Below are 26,004 nucleotides of genomic sequence, written 5' to 3' on the forward strand. Positions count from 1 at the left end.
TCCCTTCGTGCCGACGCCAAGATGGCGGCCCCCGTGTTGCGGTGCTTTTCCCGGGGCCGGTGGTTTGGGACCCCAGGCCCATCAGGAGTCTTGCTCCTGGGACCGCGTGAGGCCCATTCGGGCGCTCAGGGGTTGCTGGCGATGCAGAAGGCTCGCGGTCTTTTCAAGGAGTTCTTCCCCGAGAGGGGTACGAAGATAGAGCTCCCAGAGCTCTTCGACCGTGGCACGGGCAACTTTCCCCAGACCATCTACTGCGGTTTTGACCCCACGGCCGACTCGCTTCACGTGGGGCATCTGCTAGCGCTGCTGGGCCTGTTTCACTTCCAGCGAGTGGGCCACAATGTGATCGCACTGGTAGGAGGTGCCACCGCGCGCCTGGGAGACCCCAGCGGCCGTACCAAGGAGCGGGAAGCGCTGGAACCAGAGCGCGTGCGAAGCAATGCGCGCGCCCTACGCCAAGGGCTCGAGGCCATGGTGGCTAATCACCAGCAGCTCTTTGCGAATGGGCGGACCTGGGGAAGCTTCACCGTACTGGACAATGCGGCCTGGTACCAGAAGCAACACCTGGTGGACTTCCTAACGGCTGTGGGTGGGCATTTCCGCATGGGCACGCTCCTGAGTCGTCAGAGCGTCCAAACCCGGCTCAAGAGTCCCGAGGGCATGAGCTTGGCAGAATTTTTATACCAGGTGCTCCAGGCTTATGACTTCTATTATTTGTTCAAGCATTATGGATGCCGGGTCCAGCTGGGTGGATCTGATCAGCTGGGCAATATCGTGTCCGGATACGAGTTTATCCACAAGTAAGCTCCTTAAGACCCAGGAAAAATCTTGTGACCTAATAATTTACACGTGAATAGCCTGTGATCAACTATTACGATTGGAGAATGACGCCCTTTTTGAATCCTTGTGTGTTTTACTCCGCTAAGTCTGTAATGGTGTTAATGTGACTAGCTCACGAAAGTTGAAGGGCTGAATTAATTATACTAGGCATGCAACGTATTCTTAGAGCTTTGCAGGAAATAGACCACTACTCAGAATACAGCTTGTGTATTTTGCTTCCCCTTAGTAACTCTGCTTTTCGTTGTTTATGCTTGAATGCGACCGTGTCTCCTAGAGTAGTTTCTGATTTAGCTCTGCAGGTCCCATGAAGCTAGTGTTAGTTTTTGGTTGGCATCTCAAATTTTTTTCCAACTCCAAATATTTGGCAAATAAGGTAGATTTTAATCGCATTTTCTTGAGGGAGTTCAACTACAGGGCTAACCCATGTGATAACTCATTTTTAGAATCCCTTAAAACATTCTTAGTGTCTCTACCTGATTTCCCCTTACCCAGTTTTCCTTCCTGTTCTCCCTCGGACTTTACAGTTTTCTAGGACCTAGTGATGGAGAAACGACCTCAGAGTCACTGGTGCCATTGCATTTTAGAATGACAAATGCCAAAACGGATTGAGTGCAATTAAGAGGAGCAATTCCTCCAATTAAGAGGAACAAAAATTCAGATTTACAAAATGAAGTTTTCTTAGAGCAAGAGACCAGAATGAAATCTGAAGAAGGATTTCCAGAACTTACCATCACTTGTGCTTGAAGCACATAATGAAGTTTTTCTTTATGCTTAGGTTGACTGGAGAAGATGTATTTGGAATCACTGTTCCTCTAATTACAAGTACAACCGGAGCAAAATTGGGAAAGTCGGCTGGTAATGCTGTTTGGCTAAGCCGAGAGAAGACCTCTCCATTTGAATTGTATCAGTTCTTTGTCAGGCAGCAGGATGATTTGGTAGAAAGGTGAGTTCTTAATAGTATCGTAATAGTATCCTGAGAAAAATTAGCTTTATAAACTCAGAGTTTTAGCCATTGAATCTCTATGTTTATAGTTTCTGTGTTTTTGTTTTCATTTAGATTTTCGTTTAAGACACAGAACATTGCAATTTTAACTCTTCTGAACAGTTTTTTGTTGGTTAGATCAGGAAACCACTGTGATTGATGAAAACTTAGAGCCAGGTTTGTGATCTACATCTAACAAGTACTTAAGACATTACCACTTATGTATTCTAGTTTTTTCACTCCTTTTATCATCAACTTGGACTAAACTTGATTTTACCTTTGTCTCTAAAGTTTGTTTTCTTTATTACATCTTTTGAAAATCCTTTTTAAAAAATGATTTTCTCATTAATTCACATCTTAAACTCTTCAAAGAATATAAATTAATGAGAAAAATACACCTGCAATTTAAAAAAAAAGGTGAATTTAACCAAAAATAACTTTTCCAGAGTGGAAAATATGCCTTCTCAAACTTCAATAATTGTTTTTTCCTTTAGATTTATTTCAAACATTTGATGATACACTTTAGGGTTTTGATGTATCAAGAATTGACATCTGGAAAGTTTCCTTTTCTATTTGGCTCTAATGTATAAAAATATAGTTAATTTCTATGACTAAATGTGTATCCAGCAACTCTTCTAAAATCTTAATTCTAGTAATTTTTGGTTTTAAAGCTCATGCTTAAATTTAAGATTTAGTAAAGAGACTAATGGAAAAGATTAGAGAATCCAGGTGGACTCCAGCATCTGTGGTCACATGATCTCTTTGGCACTGCAGAACATCGGGATAAAACAATCTTTTCAGTAAATTTCACTTAGATAATTAGATGTCTTATGTGGGGAAAATAATGAAACTTAGTCTCACACGGTTTGCAAAAATCAGTTCCAGGTAGATTATCAACCTAACTGTTAACAAAAATAAATCATGTGTTCAGAAGATAAATAGGAAAATATCTTCATAACTGGGATAGGGAAAGATTCTTAAATGAGATACAAATAAAGATTTGACTAAATTACAATTAAGATCTACTGTTCATTGAAGTCACCATTAAGAGTAGAAGAATATCCATTACATGTACTAAAAGTGTAAAGAGCTTATACTCAAATTCCATAAACCAATAAGAAAAAGCCCAGTAGAAACATAAGTAGAGGCTTGAGCATGCACTTCAGAAAGATTCTGTCCAAAAGACCCAAAACATCTGAGAAGGTTGCTCAGCCTTAATAATGAGGAGAAAATGCAAGATAGAGGTACAATTAAATACTGTTATGTACCCTCCAGGATGGAGAAACAGAATTAGCAATACCAGGTGTTAGTGAGAATGTTCCAAGGTGGTGGGAGACTGAACTTATTGTGGTATCAGTCTCAGCCAATTGCTAGTGGTGTTATTGACTAGAAATGCTTGAGGAACTCACTTGGGCACATACCATTTGTGGCAAGCCCACAGACCTTTCTCTGACCAAAACCAGTGTTGAGGCTGGACTGGGCTTTGTGGTTCTTATGATTGCCGGGTGCATCTCAGCAGCAACCATCAGGGAAATCTGAAAAACAAAATTTCTTACTCACAGGTCCTGGAGGGCCACACAGAAGGCCCTGGGTAGAGAGAGGGAGGGAGTGTGGACCTAGGCCACAGCCTTATTGTAAACAAAGGGTGGGGTGCCTAGGGCTTTGTAGGTTCACCCTTTATTGGGAAATTTTAAAATATAAAAGCAGGAATTAGGGAACAGGAAGGAGAGAAACAGGGTCACTCAAGTGGTCAGTTATCTAGGGCTTTCTAGAAGAGAAACTTCATAAATAAGGGTGGCCTGGTAATGGATCTAGTTGGTTTGCTACTAACTGTATCATAACAGCTGGCAGTATGTTTATTCAAAATGAACGTCTTTAAAATGGATAATTTGGCAATTAAAGTGTCAGGCACTTAGAGGCATCAGATTTTTTTTTGTCCTTTTTTTCTAATTGAAGTATAGTTGACATACTGTATTAGATTAGTTTCCAGTGTGCAACATAGTGATTTGACATTTTATATACATTATGAAGTGCTCATCACAATAATTGTAGTCACTGGCTGCCTTATTACAAAATTATTATTATATTACTGCCTGTATTGCCTGCGCTGTACTTTTCATCCCTGTGACTTTATTTTATTTATTTATTTTTTTAAAATTATTTATTTATTTATTTGACAGAGAAAGAGATCACAAGTAGGCAGAGAGGCAGGCAGAGAGAGAGGGGGAAGCAGGCTCCCTGCTGAGCAGAGAGCCCCATGCGGGGCTTGATCCCAGGACGCTGGGATCGTGACCTGAGGTAAAGGCAGAGGCTTTAACCCACTGAGCCACCCATGCGCCCCACTTTCTTATTTTATAACTGGACGTTTGTATATCTTAATCCTCTTCATCTGTTCACCCATCCCCTCCACTCTTGGCAACCACCAGTTCTCTGTATTTTTAAGTCTGTTTCTGTTTTATCTGTTCATTTGTTTCTTAGATTCCACATGCAAGTGAAATCATGGCATTTTTCTGAGTGACTTATTTCACTTAGCATAATACCCTCAAGGTCCACCCATGTTGTTGCAAATGACAAGATTTCTTTCTTTTTTACGGCTGAGTAATAGTAATATTCCATTTTTCTTTAGCCAGTCATCTGTCAGTGGACACTTACGTTGCTTCCATTTCTTGGCTGTTGTAAATAATACTACAGTGAAAATAGGTGTGTACGTATCTTGTTGAATTAGTGTTCTTGTTTTCTACAGGTAAATACCCAGAAGTGAAACTGCTGGATGGTATCAAATTCCTATTTTTAATTTTTTGAAGACCTCCCTACTCTTTTTTGTAGTGGCTATACCAGTTTATATTCCGCCCCCAACAGTGCATGACGGTTCCCTTTCTCCACATTCTTGCCAAAACTTACTTCCCGTCTTTTTTATATTAGCCGTTCTGACAGATGTGAGGCAGTATCTTATTGTGGTTTTAATTTGCATTTCCCTGATGATTCGTGATGTTGAGCATCTTTTCATGTGTTTGTTGGCTATCTCTCTCCTTTGGAAAAATGTCTGCGTTGTTTTATTTATTTTTTTAATTTTTTTAAATCAGATTGTTTTTTAATCAGATTGTTTTCTGGTGTTGAGTTGTATAAGTTGTTTATCTATTTTGGGTATTATCCCCTTATTGGATATATCATTTGCAAATATCTGCTCCCAGTCAGCAGGTTGCTTTTTCGTTTTGTTGATAGTTTGCTTCATTGTGCAAGCTTTTTATTTTGGTGTATTCCCATTAGTTTACTTTTGCTGTTGTTGCTCTTGCCTGGGGAGAAAAATCCAAAAAATATTGCTAAGGTGGATGTCCCAAGAGTTCCTGCCTGTTTCCTTTTAGGACTTTCATGGTATCAGGTCTTACATTTTGGTCTTTAATCCATTTTGAGTTTATTTTTGTGTGTGGTGTGAGCAAGTGGTCAAGTTTCATTCTTTTGCATGTAGCTCTCCAGTTTTCCCAGCACCATTTATTAAAGACACTGTCTTTTCCCCATTGCATATTCTTGCTCCTTTGTCATAGAATAATTGAACATCTAGGCATAGGTTTATTTCTGGGCTCACTATTCTGTTGGTCTGTGTATATATTTTAGGGCCAGTTCCCTACTGTTTTAATTATTATTGCTTTGTAGTATATCTTGAAATCTGAGTGTGATCCCTCCAGCTTTGTTATTTCTCAAGATTGCTTTGGTTATTTGAGCTCTTTCGTGGTTCTATACAGGTTTTAGGATTGTTCTTAATTCTGTGAAAAATGCTGTTGGTATGTTGATAGGGATTGCTTTAAATCTGTACTTCGCCCAAAAATAAATAAATAAAGACTGTATGTTGCTTTTGATAGTATGGACATTTTAACAATATTATTCCAACCTATGAGCATGGTACATTTTTCCATTTATTTGTGTCCTCTTCACGTTCTTTCATCAGTGTTTTATAGTTTTCAGAGTGCAGGTCTCTTACTCCTTCATTAAATTTATTCCTCAGTATTTTACTCTTTGATGCAGTTGTAAATGGGATTGTTTTCTTAATTTCCTGGTCTGCTACTTTGTTGTTACTGTATAAAAATGGAACAGTTTTCTGTGTGTTAATTTGGATTCTGCAACTTCACTGAATTTATTTATTACTTCCAGTAGTTTTTTGGTGGAGTCTTTAGGGATTTCTCTATATAGTATCAAGTCATTTGCAAATAGTGACAGTTTTATTTCTTCCTTACCAGTTTGGGTGCCTTTTATTTCTTTTGGCTGTGGTAGGACTTCCAGTACTATGCTGAAATAAAGTGGCAGGTGGACATCACTGCCTTGTTCCTGATCTTAGTGAAAAGGCTTTGAGATTTTCACCAGTGAGTATGATGTTAGTTGTGGGTTTTTCATATTTGGATTTTGGGGTATGTTCCCTGTAATCCCATGTGGGGCTCAGTTGAGAGTTTTTACCATAAATGGATGTTGATTTTGTCAAATGCTTTTTCTACATCTAATGAGATAATCATATAGTTTTTTATCTTTTGTTAATGTATATCATGTTGATTGATTTGCATAATTGAACTATCCTTATATCCTTGTAATAAATCCCATTGGACCATGGGGAATGACCCTTTTAATGTATTGTTGAATTCAGTCTGATAATATATGTGAGGATTTTTGCATCTGTGTTCATCAAGGATATATAGCCTGCAATACTCTTTTTTTGAAGTGTCTTTGTCTGATTTTAGTGTCAGGGTAATGCTGACACTTTATACTATGTATTTGGAAGCATTCATCTCTTCAGTTTTTTAATAGTTTGAGAAGAGTAGGTATTAGCTCTTTAAATGTTTGGTAAAATTCACATTTGAAACCATCTGGTCCAGACTTTTGTTTCTTGGGAGGTTTTGATTTCTGATTCAGTTTCATTTCAAGTAACTGATCTATTCAGATTTTCTATTTCTTCCTGATTATCTTGGACGATTTTATGTTTCTAAGAATTTTTCATTCCTTCTAAGTTGTTCAATATGTTAGACATATAATAATTTTCCATAGTAGTCCTTTTTTTTTTTTTTTTAAACCATTGATTATTTTCTGTGTTGTACCTTTTCATCCCATGGTTATTCATTCCTTAACTGGAATCCTGTATCTTCTATTACTCTTCATCCATTTTTCCCATCCCCTAGCCCCCCACTCTGGCAACCATTAGTTTGTCCTCTGTATTTGTGGCTGTTTTGGGGTTTTTTTTAATTGTTATGTTTTTTAGATTCCACATATAAGTGAAATCATGTGGAATTTATCTTTCTCTGCCTGAATTATTTCACTTAATGTAGTACCCTCTAGATCCACTGGAGTTGTCACAAATGGCAAGATAATCATTCTTTTTTTATTGCCGAGTAATTTTCCACTGTATATATACCATTTCTTTATCCATTTATCTATTAATGGACCCTTGGGTTGCTTCCATATCTTAGCTATTGTAAATAATACTGCGGGGTGCCTGGGTGGCTCAGTGGGTTAAAGCCTCTGCCTTCAGCTCAGGTAGTGATCCGACGGTCCTGGGATTAAGCCCCGCATCGGGGTCTCTGCTCAGTGAAGAACCTGCTTTCCCCTCTCTCTCTGCCTATTTGTGATCTCTGTCTGTCAAATAAATAAATAAAATCTTAAAAAAAAAATACTGCACTGAGCATAGGGATGCATATCTTTTTGAATTAGTGTTTTCATTACTTTTAGCAAATACCCATCAGTGGATCCTTGTGGTATATTTTTAATTATTGAAGAACCTCCATATTGTTTTCTACAGTGGCTGCATCAGTTTACATTCCCATCAACAGTGCACAAGGGTTTCTTTTTCTGATTATTCTCACCAATACGTTATTTCTTATCTTTTTGATACAAATGTTTATATTTGTATATATACAAATATACAATATACAAGTGTGAGTTCTTTATATATCTTGGATATTAATCCTTTGTTGGATATATCATTTGCAAATAAATCATTTGCAAAAAAACCCACTCAGTAGGTCTCCTTTTTGTTTTGTTGATGGTTTCCTTCGCTGTGTGAAAGCTTTATTTTGGTGTAGTCCCAATAGTTTTTTTGTTTTATGGTTTCAGTTCTCAATATTTAGATCTTTAATCCATTTTGAATTTTTTTTAATGTATAGTGTAAGAAAGTGGTCCAGTTTATGCTTTTGCATGTACCTGTCCAGTTTTCCCAGCACCATTTGTTAAAGGGATTGTATTGTATTTTCTTGTCACAGATTTGTCCTTTGTCACAGATTAATTGACCATAGCAATATAGGTTTATATCTGTTTTCTCTAGTCTGTTCCACTGATCTATGGGTCTGTTTTTGTGCCAGTACCATTCTGATTACTGTGGGTTTGTAGTATATCTTCAAATTTGGAAATGTGTTACTTCCAGCTTTGTTATTCTTTCTCATGACTATCTTGTCTATTCTGGGTCTTTTGTGGTTCATACAAATTTTAGGATTATTTGTTCTAGTTCTATAAAAAGTGCTTTTGGTATTTTGATAGGGATTGCATTTAAATCTGTAGTTTGCTTTGGGCAGTACAGACATTTTAACATTATTAATTCTTCCAATCCATGAGCATGGACTGTCTCTCTAGTTGTTTGTGTCATCTTCAGTTTCTTTCATCAGTGTTTTATAGTTTGCACATTACAGATATTCTACCTCTTTGGTTAAGCATGGTAGTCTTTTTTTTTTTTTTTTAAGATTTTATTTATTTATTTTTATATAATCTGTACACCTGATGTGGGGCTCAAGCCAACAAACCTGAGATCAAGAGTCACATGCTCTGTCAACTGAACCAGCCAGGTGCCCCTAAGCATGGTAGTGTTTTACAGTCCTTTTTATTTCTGTGGTGTCAGTCATACCTTCTCTAATTTCTGATTTTATGTGTTTGAGTCCTCTTTTTCCTGATGAATCTGGTGAAAGGTTTATCAATTTTATCTTTTCAGAGAACTAACTCATAGTTTCATGTCTTTTTTTTTTAAGTTTCTGTTTTTATTTGCTCTGATCTTTATTACGTCTTTGCTTCTGCCAGCTTTGGGCTTTGTTCTTTTTTCTAATTCCTTTAGTTGTAAGTTTAGATTGCTTATTTTAGGTTTTTCTTGTTTCTTGAGGCAGCCCTTCATTGCTATAAATTTCCCTCTTAGAATTACTTTTTCTATGTCCCAAAGATTTTGGAATATCATGTTTCCACTTTCATTTGTTTTTAGGCAGTTTTTAGTTTATTCTCTGATTTCTTTGTTGACCCACTAGTTGTTCAGTAGCATGTTGTTACATCTCCACATGTCTGTGTTTTTTCCAGATTTTTTTTTCTTGTAATTGATTTCTAGTTTCATACCAGAAAGAGGCCTGATATAATTTCAGTTTTCATAAATTGAACTTGTTTTGTGACTTAACATGCAGTCTATTGTGGAAAATGTTCAGTGTGCATTTGAATGTGTATTCTGTGTTTGGGAATGGAATATTCAGTATATATCTGTTAAGTCCATCTGGTCCAATATGTTGTTCAGAGCCACAGTTCCCTTGAGTTTTCTGCCCAGATGACCTATCTGTTGCTGTAAGTGGGATGTTAAAGTCCCCTTCTATTGTATTATTGTTGACTTTTCTCTCTTATTTTTTAAAGATTTTATTTATTTGAGAGAGAAATAGAGGACACACATGTGCACACTAGTTGGTGGTGGCCAGAGGGAGAGGGAGAAATAGACTCCATGCTAAGCAGATACCTGAGCTTCACCCCCCACACTCCCCCTGCCCCACCACCCACCCCAGGACTTGGTCTTGGAACTCCAGGATCATAACCTGAGCTAAAGGCAGATGCTTAACTGACTGAGCCACCCAGGTACCCCTTGATTTCTCCCTTTATGTCTGTTAATATTTGTGTTATGTAATTAGGTGTTTCCATGTTTGGTGCATTGGTATTTGTGATTTTTATATCTTCATTGGATTGATCCTTTTATCATTATGTTAATGCTCTTTGTTTCTTGTTACAGTCTTTTAAAGTCTATTTTGTCTGATGTAAGTATTGCTACCTCAGCTTCTTTTGTTTCCATTTTCATAGAATACCTTTTTCCATCTGTTCACTCTTAGTTTGTGTCTTTAAGTTGAAGGAGACTCTTGTGGGCAGCATGTAGATGGGTCTTGGATTTTTTTTTATCCATTCAGTCAGCCTGTGTTTTTTTATTGAAGCATTTAGTCCATTTACATTTGAAGATTTATTTATTTGTTTTAGAGAAATAGCAAGCATATGGAGAGGGAAGGGCAGAAGGCCAAAGAGAATCCTCAAGCTGACTCCCCACTGACACAGGTTTTGATCCCAGGACCTTGAGATCATAACCTGAGCTGAAATCAAGAGCCAGCCACTTAACTGAGCCACCCAGGCTCCCCTAGTCCATTTACATTTAAAGTATTAATTAATAGGTACTTTTTGTTGTTTTGGTAATTGTTTTTCTAGTTCTTCTCTGTACATTTCTTCCTTTCTTGCTCTCTTCACTTGTGATTTGATAACTTTCTTTAGTGTAATGCTTGAATTCTTTTTATTTTTTTGTGTATCTATTACACATTTTTGGTTTGTGGTTACCGTGAGGTGCATACATAGCATCCTATGCATATAGCATCTATTTTAAGTTAATGGTCATTTAAGTTTCAACACATTGAAAAAGCATGTTTGCTACGTTTTTATGTATTTGCTCTGTGTTTTATGTATTTGATATCCTGTTTTACATCCTTTTGTCTTTTGTATTGCTTAACTAATTATTGTAGATAGAAGTGATTTTCCTGTTGTTGTCTTTTAACCTTCATACTGGCTTTGTGATTGATCTGGTACTTTACTATTTATTTGCTTTCACCATTGGAATTCTTTCATAATTTTCTAAGTCCTGGTTACAGCCTCTTCTTTCTCACTTAAAAAAGTCCCTTGAACATTTCTTGTAAAGCCTGTTTAGTGGTGATGGACACCTTTAACTTTTGTTTGTCTGGGGACCTCTTTATCTCTCCTTTTAATTCTGAATGATGGCCTTGCTGGGGAGAGTATTGGTTGTAGTTTTTTCCTGTCACCATTCTGAATACACGGTACTGCTCCCTCTGGCCTCCTGAAAAATCAGCTGATAGCCTCATGGTAGTTACCTTAGACATCACTGTTTGCTTTTCTCTCCCCACTTTTAAGATTCTTTAATTTTTGCCATTTTAATTATCATTTGTCTTGGGTTCTTATTTGGGGCTCTCTGTGCTTCCTGGACCCAGATGTCTTTTCCTTCCCCAGGTTAGGGAAGTTTTCAGCTATTATTTCTTCAATTAAGTTTTCTGCCCCTATTCTCTGTTTTCCTTCTGGGACCCATGTAATGTGAATGCCAGCATGCTGCTTGTCCCAGAGATATGTGTCCTTAATTAATTCTGTAATACTAGGAATTATCATTTAATTGGGGAGACCTCAGTATTAAGGATTTGAAGGTAAATGGTGAGGTTCCATTCATTAGTGACTGACTTATGTACTGACCAGATGGGGCCTTTGAAAGGGGAGGCTGTGGGCTTAAAGACTCCATCTCAGCATCTTTAGTAACAAGGTATAGGCCTTTAGTGCCCTGTTTAAATTGGTATTGGGGGGTGTTTACCATTTTGCCCACAGGAGGGAGAGTCACTGGCATCCACTTGGTAAATCCCCCCAAGAAGACTAAGAACTTGGGCTGGTTCTGTGTGGCATTGTGCCAGTGCATCCATGCCTGTAATAGGGAAAGAAAGGGCCAAGGAAGCCACCACCAGAAGAAGCTGTTTGAAGTAAATGGTCCCTGTAGTTAGTTACATCCAGATGGATTTGTACACCTTTGATTGTTTTACTAGGAATGCCCTGTAAGTAGAAGGGCTTCCCTTTGAAGAATTTAGAGGCTTTGTCTGGAATAACAGTGACTTTGAGTCCTGATATCTAATAGGGACAAAAAGGACCATGCATTTTTATTGTGGGTTGAGTCCTGGGGATCTACCCAGTTCCTAGTGTAGAGGCTTAGGTGGCTGCCAACCCTGAGGTTAAAGAAGAGGGCAGAGGAGTTGCAGGGGTTGGGTTGGTGTCCGGGAATAGATGGCAGCCATGTGGCAAGAGGATGGATGGCAGAAGGGGGCTGTGGCTGGGAGAATGCTAGTATTAATTAGGGCCTAGAGTTTAGAGACTGGCTGTCCAGATACTAAGTGACCAGGAACACTGAAATTTTATAACTCCCAGGAGAGTTTAACCTGTGTATTTTCAGAAAAGGACAAAATTAAGTTGGGAGTTTACTAAGGAGTGGGTAGGAATTCCTTTTGGTTGAGGGAAATTTGCTCAAGGGGAAACCCCTCTGGGGCAGTGGGTGTGTAATGGCATAGGTTTGAAGCATCTGGGTGCCTGGATAGTAATCTCCACTACACCTAGCAGCCTGTCAGGGCCCCCCAGTGTCTTTTAAATGGTTTCAGCAGTCCCATTAAAATGTAGTAGGGCTGCCCTGTAATTAGGGGGAGCACCTCATGAAAAGAATTCTCTGGACTCCGGGTCACTTGGGGCCTCTTCAGTTTTCGAAATGAAGAGGGGGTCATCTGGGTCACTATGGTCATGTCTCTAGGGGCTCACCACAAGTGGTAAGGGCCCAGGCGAGAGCCCCCAGTCATTCCTGTCAACATCACCACTGATAGGCTGCGTCTGGAACAGTGGGAACATGGTATTGTCAGCAGGACTGCATGGTAGTACTCGAGGTTAACTGTGGGGTCTGCCTTACCTTCCCATCTTACAATAACTGGCTGACCAGGTAGGTCACAGCACTTGGGAACACAGCACCACTCGCTGGATGCCATCCCACCAAGTCCCGGTTTTGCATATCACCTCTGCTGTGTATTGCCTGTCGTCTTTCTCCTAAAGTGTCACTGCTGCCATAGTAATTCAGTGTCTCCAGAGCTGTGTGATCAGGGCCATGTGGACTAAGGAGATGATCAGATCACTAATTTTTTTAAATTTATTTATTTGACAGACACAGTGAGAGAGGGACTTCAGGCAGGGGGATTGGGAGAAGTAGAAGCAGGCTTCCCACCAAAGAGGAAGCCCAATTTGGGACTCGATCCCAGGACCCTAGGATCATGACCTGAGCCAAAGGCAGACACTTAACGACCAAACCACCCAGGTGCCCCTAGACCATTAATAATAAAGGCCTTTAGTGACTAATAGAAATGAGGGTCCTTCAGGCCTTGTGCCGAGAAGGGCTAATTACTGAGGAAAGGATATTCTGGTAGGTGAGGAGGGAGAACTCCCCTAGTGAACATTGAGTGGTGGGTCATAGTGGGACTGTGTGTCTCCTACCCACATTTCCCTGACTGGAGTCTGTTTTGTGGCTGAACTGGCCTTCATGGTTCTTACAGGATTGTAAGGATTGTTAAGGATTGCAGGATGCACCTCAGCAACAACCATCAGGAAACTTGGAAAAACATCTTATTCCCTACAAGTTCTGGAGGGTGTGGGGCACTTGGAGGTCTCGGTTAGGGAGAGGCAGAGATCATGGTCCTGGGGCTCTGCCTGGGCCTTTGTGAGGCCCTTCTTCATTGGCAGATTTAAAACACAAGAGCGGAAATTAGGTAGTGGGAAGGGAGAAATGGGTTCACTCAAGTGTTGAGGTATCTGAGTTACCAAGAGCTTTCTTTTTTTTTTTTTTTTTTAAGATTTTTTATTTATTTGACAGAGAATATAAGCAGGCAGAGAGAGAGGGGTAAGCCGGCGTGATCCCAGAACCCTGGGATCATGACCTGAGCTGAAGGCAGAGGCTTTAACCCATTGAGCCACCCAGGCGCCCCTATCCAGAGCTTTCTAAAAGGGGAACTTGCTGTGTGGCCGTGGCTGGCTGCTTTGCCTGGCTCATGAGCCTTCAGCTGTGGCAAGCAGGCAGCAGCTCATTTGTGTGGGGGAGGGCTTGGAATGGAGGCCATGGCAATCCAAAGCTTAGGGTCAGACAGAGATGCAGCACTTACAGAACCACTCTGGAAAAGTAGGTGTCTGTGTTACTGAACCTGAATATGCACATAAACCTGTGTGTGACGCGACAGTTCCTCTCCTGGGTTTGTGCACCAAGAGAACTACATGGGAATATTCATAGCCACGTTATTAGCAGCTGTCCAAGAGCGAAAGCAACGCAGATATCCACGGTAGACTGTCTACATACTTTACATGAAGTAGTCACCGCTCAGAACGCTGTACATTAACAGTGGTGACACAGCAACGTGAATGCGTCTCCCGCCAAACATACTGATGTGCCAGAGAGGCTGAACATGAAGATATATTCGGTATGATCCCATTTATAAAGCCTAAAACTGGCAAAACAAAGCGATGCCATTTACCAAGGGATACCAGAGTAGTGGAAGTTTAAAGAAAAACAAAGAGATTACCTTGAAAGGGAGAAGAGTGGTTAATTTGGAAAGGCAGAAGTATATGTAAAAACATCTGGGTTTTCTTGAGTAGAAGAAACGAGGTATTTCTGGATGGGGGGGTGATTACATAGATGTTTGCCTTTTTTTTTTTTTTTAAGATTTTATTTATTTATTTGACAAAGAGAGATCATAAGTAGGCAGAGAGGCAGGCAGAGAGAGAGGGGGAAGCAGGCTCCCTGCTGAGCAGAGAGCCCCATGCGGGGCTTGATCCCAGGACGCTGGGATCGTGACCTGAGCCGAAAGCAGAGGCTTAACCCACTGAGCCACCCAGGTGCCCCAGATGTTTGCTTTTTGATTCATTAAACTATGTTTGTGATTTGTATACTTTCTATGTGTTTTTCACCAAGAAAAGATTCTTTTTTAAAGGCTACAGATAAAATGTCAATTTTCAAGTTACACATTTTTTATTTATGGGTACGTATACAGAAAACAAAAGTATTAAAACATGCTTAGGAAGGGTAGGTACGAATTTAGATTAGCTTATTCCTGGGCAAGGAGGGGAATATGTTGGCATCTAGAGCTATATTATTCATGCCTTTTCAAAAGGAAAGATCTGAAGTGAAGATGGCAAAATAGTAACATCTTCAGTCTGGCTGGTGTGTGCATGGGTATCTTATTTGGGGTACATTTCTGCATGTTTATTTTTCATAATGAAAAATAAATTTAGGGGCGCCTGAGTGGCTCAGTTGGTTAAGCGGCCGACTCCTGGTTTGGGCACAGGTCATGATCTCAGGGTTGTGAGATGGAGCCCCGCATCAGGCTGTTTTCAGTGGGGAGTTTGCTTGTGATTCTTTCTCCCTCTCCCCTACCTCATGTTCATGCATGCACTCACTCTCTCTAAAATAAATAAATCTTAAAAATATATGCAAATTTAAAAGTAGGCAGGATGTCTTTTGAAGGGAAAGGGAGTTGGAGACAAAAATTAGGTGTGTTGTATACACCATGTATACACCAGCAATGTATGTTTTGTCCCACAGGTACCTGAAGCTCTTCACTTTCCTGCCCCTTCCAGAGATTGACCACATCATGCAGCTGCATGTTAAAGAGCCGGAAAAGCGGGGTCCTCAGAAGCGACTCGCTGCAGAAGTTACAAAGCTCGTTCATGGACAAGAAGGGCTGGATTCTGCTAAAAGGTGGCCTTTAGGAATAACTAACACTGGATAAAGCTATGTAGTTAATGGACTTGAGAAAATTTATTAGGGCTATTGTGTCATTTGCCACTATAAGGACTGTCAGTGTCTGACAAGTGCTTTAGAATAGCTTTTGTGGGAAAGATCATCTTGAGCTAAGTAGGACTTCTACAAGATAAACGTTGCTGTTTTAGAACTGGCTATTAGAACGTGTCTGTGAGTAAGCACTCCCGTGATGTGGTTCTCGATGTGTTCTTCAGGTGTACGCAAGCCCTTTATCACAGCAGCATCGATGCCCTGGAGGTCATGTCTGATCAAGAGTTACGAGAGTTGTTTAAAGAAGCTTCATTTTCTGAATTAGTTCTTGACCCAGGAACAAGTGTCCTAGATACATGCCGCAAAGCAAATGCCATTCCAGATGGTCCCCGAGGGTAAGATGATTTAACTTTCAGTCACTGTTCATTCAGCAGTAAATGTTACAGTTCACAGCATGTTTCCGTAGTGCCACAAGGTGTCTTATTCCTGGCAGAAGTTAGGTTAGTCCAAGACTAAAGTGAAAACTGAGTACCTATTGTTGAAAATACTCTAAATTTTCTATAAACTCTGGTACCCCCATACTGTCTCTCATTAAATCTATTTTTCCTCCAGTGCTGGAAAGGCCTATACTGAAGGGACCACTGTGATCAGCAGATGCACTGGGATTAGTCAGCTTGGGGATGGATGGTCACAATTTGAGACCAAAGTGAAGAGATTCACATGGTCCCTCTCATATTCAGTCTGTATCATCTTTATTTGAGGGAGTAAAGGCGTTGCCCAACCTGTTTACAATATTTGTTGAGGGCACATGGGTGGCTCAGTGGGTTATGCATCTGCCTTCGGCTCAGGTAATGATCCCAGGGTCCTGAGATCAAGTCTTGCATTGGGCTCCTTACTCAGTGGGGAGCCCACTTCTCCCTCTGCTGTTCCCCATTTGTGTGCATACGTGCTCTCACTCTGACAAATAAAATTTTTAAAGAATATTAGTTGAATTTCTGAAAATGAAGTAAGCATATGGTGTTACTTCCTAAAACTAGTATTATAAATTACCTACTATTCCTCTTGAATTCCTTTTTTCTTTTTTTTTAATAAAGATTTTATTTATTTGTTAGACACAGAGAGAGAGACGGAGGGAGAAAGCGCATGCATGAGGGAGCGCACACAAGCCGGGCAAGGGGTAGAGGGAGAAGCAGGCTCCCCGCTGACGAGGGAGCCATACCTGAGACTTGATCCCAGGACGCTGGGATCATGACTTGAGCTGAAGACAGACACTTAACTGACCGAGCCAGCCAGGTGCCCCAGAGAATTCCATTTTTCTTATCGAGAAGTAGGTAGAATGCTTTTTCCTCAGTTATGTGGTATTATGAGGGAATAAAAGTGTTCCACAAAAAAGTAATCCAGCATATACTTGATTCTTTTGCACTTAAAACTGAAATAGAGTGATTTAGAAGGAAAAGCACTAGTTAGCCAGAAAACCCTGGGTGTTTCATCTCCTGGAGTTTGACCACAAGTCCTATGCTTGTCAGCTCCTAGTCATAATTATAAATGACATTTGTTAAAATTGCTATTTTCTTTCAGTTATTTTAGATTTTTATGTTTCTCCTAAAAAGCCCTTGGTTATTCTGTATAGAGAAAATATCCATTGTCTTTGTTATCACTTGCTATTCCAACCTTTCTGATTCCCTAATATGCTCATTATTTCATGTACACTGGATTGGGAGTGGTGCCATATACCTCCCCAGAGTCAGTCACTGGTTCTAAGGATTTTCCTTACTGTGGAAGCATTTTTTATTTTCTTCTGAACTTTTCTAGTGGTTTATTTACTGATACTGGAAATTGTACCAAGACTTAGGATGACAGCATATCTGATTTAGACAGAGTTCTTAATATTGACATTTTTTTAGATTGTGTAAGCTAAATAAGATTGTCATTTAAGCAAAATGAGATCATGATCTGGAAACTATAGCAAACAGACCAAAGTAACACTTCCTAAGAGAAAGAAATCTGTCCTTAAATAGAAAACTGTTGAGTTTTATGAAACCACGTGTAGTAGTGGTTTCTTTGTCATTTGGTAACATTCAGATAAGAGAAAATGAACATTTGTTTTTCACAAGGACTTCCAAGGCCTTTCATGCTTTAGACCTTTTCTTCACTTTTTGCTTCTTTCCAGCTACTACTCCCTATGTTTTCCTCACCCTATTTGTGGAAGTAACTGCTACTCACCATCCCAGTTTCCATGTCTCTTCTTTCAGGACAATTTCTAGCTCCTCCACCAACCCAGTGTGCACCCAGAGTCATCTTTCCTACCGGTGACAGCATTTAATCCCTGTGGAATAGTCTGGCTCTCTCCACTAGTTTCCAGTACTATTTATATTTAGCGTATAGTAAAGGCTCTATAAATGTTGAATGAATTGGGCAGTAAGTAAATAACATAAGTAAAACCTATTTACATACACCATCAAAAAAATTGTTACTAAACTGCAATTAGATAAGCTACTGATATTCCATCTCTGAAATCAGCCCATTTCACTTTTTAAAAAATTCTCAAAATTTTAACAATTTGCTGTTATTTGCATAGTCTCAGAATATAATTTCCAATGATTTACCAGTTTCATAAGTTTCCTAAAGATTTCTATAACAGGACTACATAGTTGCGACTTGTATCTCATGGGAACTCACAAAAAGCAGCATTGCCCTCTTTGTATTTCTGGAGGCTTCTTCTCTGTGAGTGAAGAATCACTCTCCAGGTGATCCTGCTATTCATGTTTAAACCACTGCCAACTGAATATTTCTGTGTAGAGCTATGAAATAACCTAGATTTTTCTCCACTAAACAAGAAACTTATGCCTTAAATCCGCTCCTTTTTGAAAAGCATTTGAAGGAGGCAGAATCTAGTAGAGTGAACATGAAGGTAACAGTTCACTGCGAAGTGGTTTCAGTTGCAGAGCCTCTGCAATATAAGTCAAATGATTCTAATTAAACATTTCTATTTTTAGGCATCGGATGATAACAGAAGGTGGAGTCAGTATAAATCACAGACAAGTAACGAATCCTGAGTGTGTTTTGGTTGTTGGACAACATATTCTTAAGAATGGACTTTCATTACTAAAAATAGGAAAAAGGAATTTCTACATTATAAAATGGCTTCAGCTATGATGAAAAATCCTTCAGGTGGTTCAAACTTACCCATCTCCTAAGATGTACCAAAGGCTGGCTCCAGAACTTACACTTTTGCTCATGTAAGTCAAGCCATAGAGAATGGAGTACTCTCTAGGCCCCAGAGTGTGAGTAATTTTCTTATTTCCACAGGGTGGTTAAGACAAGTGCTGGTGTAATAATGCGGTATTTTATCTCCTGAGCTGCAGGTGTTAAGGACTACCATAGAACTATGAGTGCCAGGGATAATCTCTTTTTTAAAAATTCTATTTCATGGAAGAACTATCCTATCCTTTTTGTTCCCTTTTTAGAGATGAGGAGGAACAGTGAAAAAGAGGGTGGCGTAAGGACTCATGGATACTTTTATATCAGGGGTTTATCTCCCTCATCTGACTCACGGACACCAGCAGGGCCTCTAGTGTTCACATTAGAAATGTGAAAAATAGTATTGGAAACTTGTAAATTTCTGAATTTTTTGTTGTTGATTAAATCCAGTTCTCCTTAAGAAGACAGGTATTACATACATTAAGCCATAGTTGGCAGGAGAAATTCTAGTAGAAAGTTTACTTTCAAAGAACAAAAATCCGTACTTTTCAGAAGGTTTCTAATTGAGTTTTTTAGTCCCTTGCCTGTGTTTCAGTATAATTAAATTTACTCACAGCTTTGTTTTGCCAAATTACTGAGGCAGCAGTATTTCATAAATTTGGAAACTTAGCTTTAAGTTTCAGCGTCTGTCTCCAAGCAGATTGCAACTTGAGATAAACTGAAAAGTAACTAGAATGAAAACAGAGGCAAATATTATACCAATATCCAATCATAGGAGAATATCATAAGGAATTCAGGTAAGGGAAGTTTTCCAGACTTAGAATCCAGACCTAATTAAGCTCTCTACACATTAGGCAAGTCAATTCTTAGAACTGTTTCCACATCTCAAAAATCAGGGTAATATCAGTGTATTTCCCTGAGGACCAAGTGAAATACACAAATACAAAATGGTTCACAATTTGATTCCTTCTAGAAAATCTTATAGGCAGCAAAGCATGTAGTGTTGAAATTCTAAGCATTTACTACCTGGATTACATGGAACAAATCACTGTCTTTATGTGTGAAACTGGAGATGTAATAATCTCTGAATTGTGAGAATTTAATAGGAAAAAATTTGTAAAAACTTTTATACAGTATAAGCTGTATTATGTTCCAATTAGATTAATGTTATGTGTTAAACTATAGTTTATCTAAACCTCTGGGAGCAAAGTTAAAAAGAATTCATTTATTGACAAAACTTTAATGTCATTTCATACCAGCAATTTTATTTACATAGCAAGAACATACAGGTGTCCACTGTAAATGTCAGAGATCGTCTAAACATATCAGAGCTTCACTCAGTTTGAGAGCCAACAAAGGAAGGTTTTCTAACTTTCCAAACCTCTCTTGCCTCTGCTTTTCTTGTACAAGGTGTGTAGTGCCAGCAAGTACATTACCGTAACCTATCTTTAAAGGTAACATTTCCAATTTGAAATGTTTGATGTGGAGAATGATGCCCTGTTAAGTTCCCCGCCCCCTTACAAGTTTAAAAGTCTGAAATGGTAGTCATCTGATGTATCTGAAGTCAGTCAGTCATGGATGGCTACACTGAGGTTGAAGAATGGCAGAGTGACTTCAGAGTGTGTGCTAACAGACATTTAGGTAGTGTGCATTCTCTCCAGATTGGTACTGCTCACAGATTCAAAGGAGTACCATATTAGAGAAGATTGAATCTGTTCATGGTTGGGGTCAGTTGCTGAGCCTGTTGTTTGCTAGTAAATGAGTACCGTAAGCTCAAGTTACCAGACATGCTTTCTCTGCCAGGAGTTCTTCATAAATGTCGTAACTTAGGAGATAGGTTAACATGTTCAGTAAATTCTTTATTATGGAAATATAGTATCTGTCAGAGATGGAGCTAAATGCCTTAAGGATTTTGACCCGTATCTTAAAATTTTTAATGTAATTCATATCAAGAATCACCTGGGGAATTTTAATAAAATGTGAATATGTTCTAAACCTCACCCCCAACCTCTTTGAATGCATTTTAGTAGCCCAAGCCTTCGGATGTGTGGCTGTGTCCAGGTATTTTTCTATATAGAGTTCCACTATATATATAGTGTTCCACTCTAAAATAGAGTATTTTCTAATGCATTTTGTTGGTGTGAAGCAAAAGTAACTTTTTTTAACCAACTAATAGAGAAGATACACTTCAATGATCACCACAGGATTTGGTTTTAAGTCCCAGCTTCAAGTGAATCTTGGGACATGGTGTAAGTGATCTAATTTAAAGATGGATCTGAATTATTATATTTGAAAATCAAGTCTAGATGACTTTTAATGCAGAACAATATAATTCATCCTTCCAGGTTTAAGAAAGGATCAAAGATACTTTGATTTTTAACGCACTAGGGTAGCGTAAGCCCAGAAGGGGAAGGGCTGCGTAGCTACACACGCACACTGCATCACTGTCAACGTTCCAGACCTTCTTGTGCCTTCAGCTTTCTTACTAACACATCAAAGGCTGCAGCAAAGCTCAGTAAAACTATAAATTGAAGGACAGGTGGAATACAATGACTGTGAGTAACCTGTCAACTCACATCTTTCAAAGCCAGACCAGTTTATATTGTGCATGCATTACAGTTGTAGGAAATGGTGTCTTGTGCATTCTTCTTGCAGGACTAGGGCAGCAGCTTTAAGACTACTAACAGATTACACAGGTCATCTTATCCACAGGCAAACTGCTTGCACAACTAGAACATTAACAGCTCTTTTTAAGTTCAAATGAAATGGTCACAAGAAAGACTTGATGTATTTTATAGGTACTGGGCAACTTTAGAAACAGCCATTTATTATTTGGATTAACTGTATGATTTGTTCTGCAATACAGAGTAAAATTTTCAGCTTATAGCCAGTCTCTTAACATGAGCAGATTCATACCATTGTAATACACAGGAGTTCATAAATAAAATTCTACTCAAGTAGGCAGTAACTAGCAAATTTCGAGTCAACAAAGTCCCCATATTCTATAGTTCTCTTCACCAAAGATGAGTCTCTCGGATTTCAGCAATTATTTGACTGGCTCCTTGTAATGCCTATATTAAAAAAGAAAAAGCTGTAGATGCTTATTAAGTTCTTGATATTAAAAAAATCTGAATTATGTGGGCGTAATCACTCCTCTTTATATGTGGTAGCTTTAAATTAACCAGTATCTTCTCTGGAATTTGAATCTAAAAGTCTAATCAAGTACCAACGAAAAAAAAGATTAGCCCTTATAGGAGGACTATCTATCTCCAAGGATAAGAATGCATTTTTAACAATGTAGTATTTGTATCCACGACCCAACTGTGAAAACTCAAAACCGCTGACAGTAATACCTTCAGCATGTCGGCTGCTTCCTTCCTGCGCTGTGCCATATCCTCAGATTCAGTCAGAAGATCATCCAATAAGGACGATTTGTACAGCTGTCCTACTAACTCACTCTGAAGAGTATCTTTCACATGATTAACCAAAAAATGCATTACTGCCTTTGGCACACTGCAAAACCAAACCAGATGATCCATTTATTTAGAATAAAAGCCTAAAATTTTTAAAACACATGTATTTCTACAACAGATTCTGAAATAACTGAGCAGTATTAGAGTCTGATTTAGTACTATAGTACTAACCTGTCTTGAATATTCTTTCTGACAATAAGAAAATATGATTTGATGAGTCGTTCAATGACCTCACAATCTCGCTGTTCACGGGCAGATAGTTTTCGTGCAACAGGAACAGGCTAAATGGAGGGAAAGAAAAAAATTTCACTTTTGTGCCATTTTGAAATGGTTAAAAGTTCAGTAAGTTTTTGTAACTTTTAGTTCCTTTAGTTTTTCTGAAGTGTTTTCCTAGTAATTCGGTTATCTTCTTAGTGTGTAACCCATTCGCATGGCTTACCACATCCAGCAGATTCACAGCATGACCTTTTTGTGGACTGGCTGGCATAATTGGAATTGGCTTTGATTTTTCCTCAGCTAATAACTCTTCAGCTTTTGAAGTTTTCAGCATTCCTCTCCAGTTGCCTGTTGTTGGTTCTTGAACACCGTCTCCAACCCCACCGCCTCCAGATGCAACCTGAAAAGAACATGTTCCAAAACCTATTCCAACTGTATCCGATCTGACATTAACTTAAAGTTCATCTTCTTTGACAAGGAGAACACACATCCAGTACCATCTGGAATTTTATTCAGACAGATAACAGGGTCAGAAAAAGATGGCATGTGGCATGTGTAACTGGCAACCTGAGCTATCGTAAATAAGAGGTTCTGTTATCTTTTCTTTGGAAGGCCTCAGCCCATAGATTTAATTTTTCTTTATCATTCGCTAACTTTAAAATTCTTCCTCCTTGCCAACCCCTCCAACAGTAAATTGTGGGAAAAGTATAAACTGCCCTTAAGAGTGCTTATTAAAAGCACAAAAGAAAACCGAACTGCCAGTCAGTTTAATTTTTTCAAAGTAACCTTACACTGTTGAACTTGATCTTTCCAAAAGTCCTATGAACTCATGTCTCAAACTTCAGAGTTTATCTATTTTCCAAGTTAGTTTACATTTTTAATAGTCAACAGAATACTATAGGATACAACTACAAACTCTTTACACTAACAGTTCTTAGGCTGATACTGACTTTAAGCTGCCTAAAATGTGGAACGTGACATAAACCCAAGGTAAGTTTCCTCCATGTCTATGTTCTTAAGGATCTACTGAAAGAAATCTAGTAATCACCAGTACTTCTGCACCTTCTTTTCTAGGATATGTCAGCTGATTTATAAAAGAAAAATGTTTAGACTAATGGGAAAAACAGTAACTGATCAACATTTAGGAATGTTTTTACATGCTCTTTAAAAAGATCTTACAATCTAAAATGGAATTAAGGTGGCATCCAGACTTTTAACCGAAGGGTGTTATGGCAAGTGTTAAAAATATGTCAGTTTTCAAAAACAAAATCCTAGATCAAGAACAAGCTGGGGTTCAATTGTAGGGCGATGGATGCTTAACTAGACTTCTGGGGGTGATCGCTTTGTAGTGCATACAGATGTCAAATTATAATACTGCACACCTGAAAGATAGATTTTAAAAAAGTCAGTTTGGGGTATCCTTCTGAATCAAAACACTGGCCCACATTTGCCTGTAATACATCAGTTAAGATATGCTATGTCCAAATATAGCAGTATATTATAAACTAATCTTAAAATGAGTAATTAGTTGTTTAGATGCCTGAATGATGAAAAGGAAAGGAAGGCAACTCAGGGTGACGCCACAAGTGAAATAAAACTTAAGGCAATGATTTGGACGGTTCTCTATAGAACCTGAGCACAGCGGGCTGAGAGAGGATAAGACATTTATAAACTTAGGAGGCTCAGAATCTTAAACCTGGACAGTAAGTGAGGAAAGGAGCTAAAGGCAGGGAAAAAAACAAAGGAAGGTCTGAATAATTTACTGATTATCTCATTTTCCCCCAAACAGGTTATCAAGAATTGACAGTCTCAAACTCTCCCAGTCCGTTTTTTCCGAATTCGCTTAAGCTGCTGAGGCACATGCTAAGCCCCACGTTTCGGGTGACAAGGCAGACCACGTGGCCGTGCAGGCAAGCAGCAGGAGAGGCTGATCCACTAGTCCTGGACAGATCTCTGACCCTTTAAAGAGGAAATGTCCAGAAGTATTAACTGCCACCTCTGGAATCTTAATTCCCTACCACAATATTAAAGTCAAAACTAGGAGGAAAGCCTTTTGTTATTTAAAAAAATGTTAAAACTAGAACTAATGCCATCTTAGAGGGATTAGTTAGGTAAGAGAAACATTAAAAAATGGAACACAGACAAGAGATAGATGCTATTATACAAAGAGCTTCAGTGGTTTTGAAGACAGTGTTTCAGTGAGAACCAAAGGTACATTTCCATTCTGAAGCAAGACTCACATTTTTAGTTTCTCTTCTGCTGTCCTGAATTAACTGTTAAAAGATACGTTAAAACATGCAGTTTAACAAGCAAAATTTAAATACCAATAGCTTGAATTTCAAAAGTGCAGGATAATTTCCTCTTTAAATTATCTTTCCGTGCGCATCTTCTATATTGTAAGCAAAAGAAAGGCATGTCAACAATTTATGAAGTATACATTGTTATATAATTTAAAATTCCTATTAGACTAAAATGATCTAACCTTAACACAACATCCCACATTAATGTTCAGTGTGTTGTTTCCAGATGATTATGTTGCACCAAACAACTAGGCATGCAGGCTTAGATTAAGAATCAGAACAGACCTTGCCATCAGCCTCAGCAGAAGCAGCAGGGGAGGGCTCCTGGGAGGCAGGTGCCAAAGCACTTGGAACTTTATAAGACTAAAGGCAAAAAATGCAGGGAAAGAAAATCAAGGATGCCAAAAATGCATTCAGAAACATTCTATGAGTGTAAATTGTTTTTCTCTGTATCAAAATAGTAAAGTAACCATGAGAAACAAAAGCAACCATGAGATAAAAAATTGTTCTTCCTTACTCCTTGTACTGTACTGTTATCACCTTTGTTAAAAGCCTTCTTCAGAAGAATAACTAAGGAAAATCCAAATTCAAAAGCTTCATTTTTATTTCTAGGATCTGTTAAGATCTTTTCTGGTAAAGAATTCAAGGTAACAGATTTGTATACACACATTTTTTTTTTTAAACATTTTATTTATTTATTTGAGAGAGAGACAGTGAGAGAGAGCATGAGCGAGGAGAAGGTCAGAGGGAGAAGCAGACTCCCCGTGTTGCTGGGAGCCTGATGCGGGACTCGATCCCGGGACTCCAGGATCATGACCTGAGCTGAAGGCAGTCGCTTAACCAACTGAGCCACCCAGGCGCCCCTGTATACACATATTTTAATCTATGCAACTGTTTATAGAAAACTAAAATCTATTATGTGCATATTTACCTTCCCTCTCCAAAATACCTTCTTGGTCATTTCAACTAATTTTACAAAGTTGATAAAGTCACCATAAACTTTGATTTAAAAGCTTGATACTTAGGGTGGCTCAGTTGGTTAAGCCTCTGACTCTCGGTTTCAGCTCAGGTCATGATCTCATGGTCTTGAGATCGAGCCCCCATGGCTCTGTCCTCCGCATGGAGTCTGCTTGAGATTCTGTCTCTCCCCCCTTGCAAAATAAATCTTCTAAAAAAATAAAAGCTTAATGCTTAAAACCCACCTTTAAGCATTTTTTCTAATGTATTCAAGATACCATTATCTTTAAATTACTCAACCTCTTTTTAAACTTGCAGACCTTTACTCAAACAATGAAATAGTTCCAATGGAATAGTAAAGGGAGAAAAAGAAAAGACTACTACTCTAGAACTGAGTCATATTAAGGCTTACCAATCCTTTGCATATTGGGAATA

At 38.8% G+C, this 26,004-nt stretch overlaps 2 protein-coding genes across 10 annotated transcripts in view; one reads left to right on the plus strand and one right to left on the minus strand.

Moving 5' to 3' along the window:
• YARS2 (tyrosyl-tRNA synthetase 2) lies at positions 1 to 25,375 on the plus strand. 2 transcript variants are annotated; one of them, XR_007129211.1, is made up of 6 exons: positions 1 to 800; positions 1,616 to 1,783; positions 15,234 to 15,389; positions 15,647 to 15,817; positions 18,419 to 18,661; positions 24,102 to 25,375. XR_007129211.1 is itself a non-coding variant. In XM_047739523.1 (5 exons), the coding sequence occupies exons 1-5, from the start codon at positions 22 to 24 to the stop codon at positions 18,576 to 18,578; spliced, it is 1,434 nt and encodes a 477-aa protein (XP_047595479.1). In that variant the 5' UTR covers positions 1 to 21; the 3' UTR covers positions 18,579 to 24,042. The 2 variants fall into 2 exon arrangements, 1 of the variants encoding a protein (XP_047595479.1); XM_047739523.1 differs by lacking the exon at positions 24,102 to 25,375 and having other exon boundaries at positions 18,419 to 24,042.
• Positions 21,414 to 26,004, minus strand: part of DNM1L (dynamin 1 like) — a 52,685-nt gene continuing 48,094 nt past the window's right edge. For 2 of the 8 annotated variants that reach the window (XM_047739521.1, XM_047739514.1), the window contains 6 exons: positions 24,898 to 24,975; positions 24,553 to 24,585; positions 22,536 to 22,712; positions 22,268 to 22,377; positions 21,977 to 22,136; positions 21,414 to 21,694 (listed from right to left, as the gene is read on the minus strand). In XM_047739521.1, coding sequence (XP_047595477.1) covers positions 21,638 to 21,694; positions 21,977 to 22,136; positions 22,268 to 22,377; positions 22,536 to 22,712; positions 24,553 to 24,585; positions 24,898 to 24,975 — 615 coding nt within the window. In that variant the 3' untranslated portion in view covers positions 21,414 to 21,637. The remainder of the gene's footprint in view (positions 21,695 to 21,976; positions 22,137 to 22,267; positions 22,378 to 22,535; positions 22,713 to 24,552; positions 24,586 to 24,897; positions 24,976 to 26,004) is intronic. The other 6 variants (XM_047739522.1, XM_047739515.1, XM_047739519.1 and 3 more) reach the window with 3 other exon arrangements.

This window comes from Lutra lutra, chromosome 8 (genome assembly GCF_902655055.1).
Source record: "Lutra lutra chromosome 8, mLutLut1.2, whole genome shotgun sequence".
Lineage (NCBI taxonomy): Eukaryota > Metazoa > Chordata > Mammalia > Carnivora > Mustelidae > Lutra > Lutra lutra.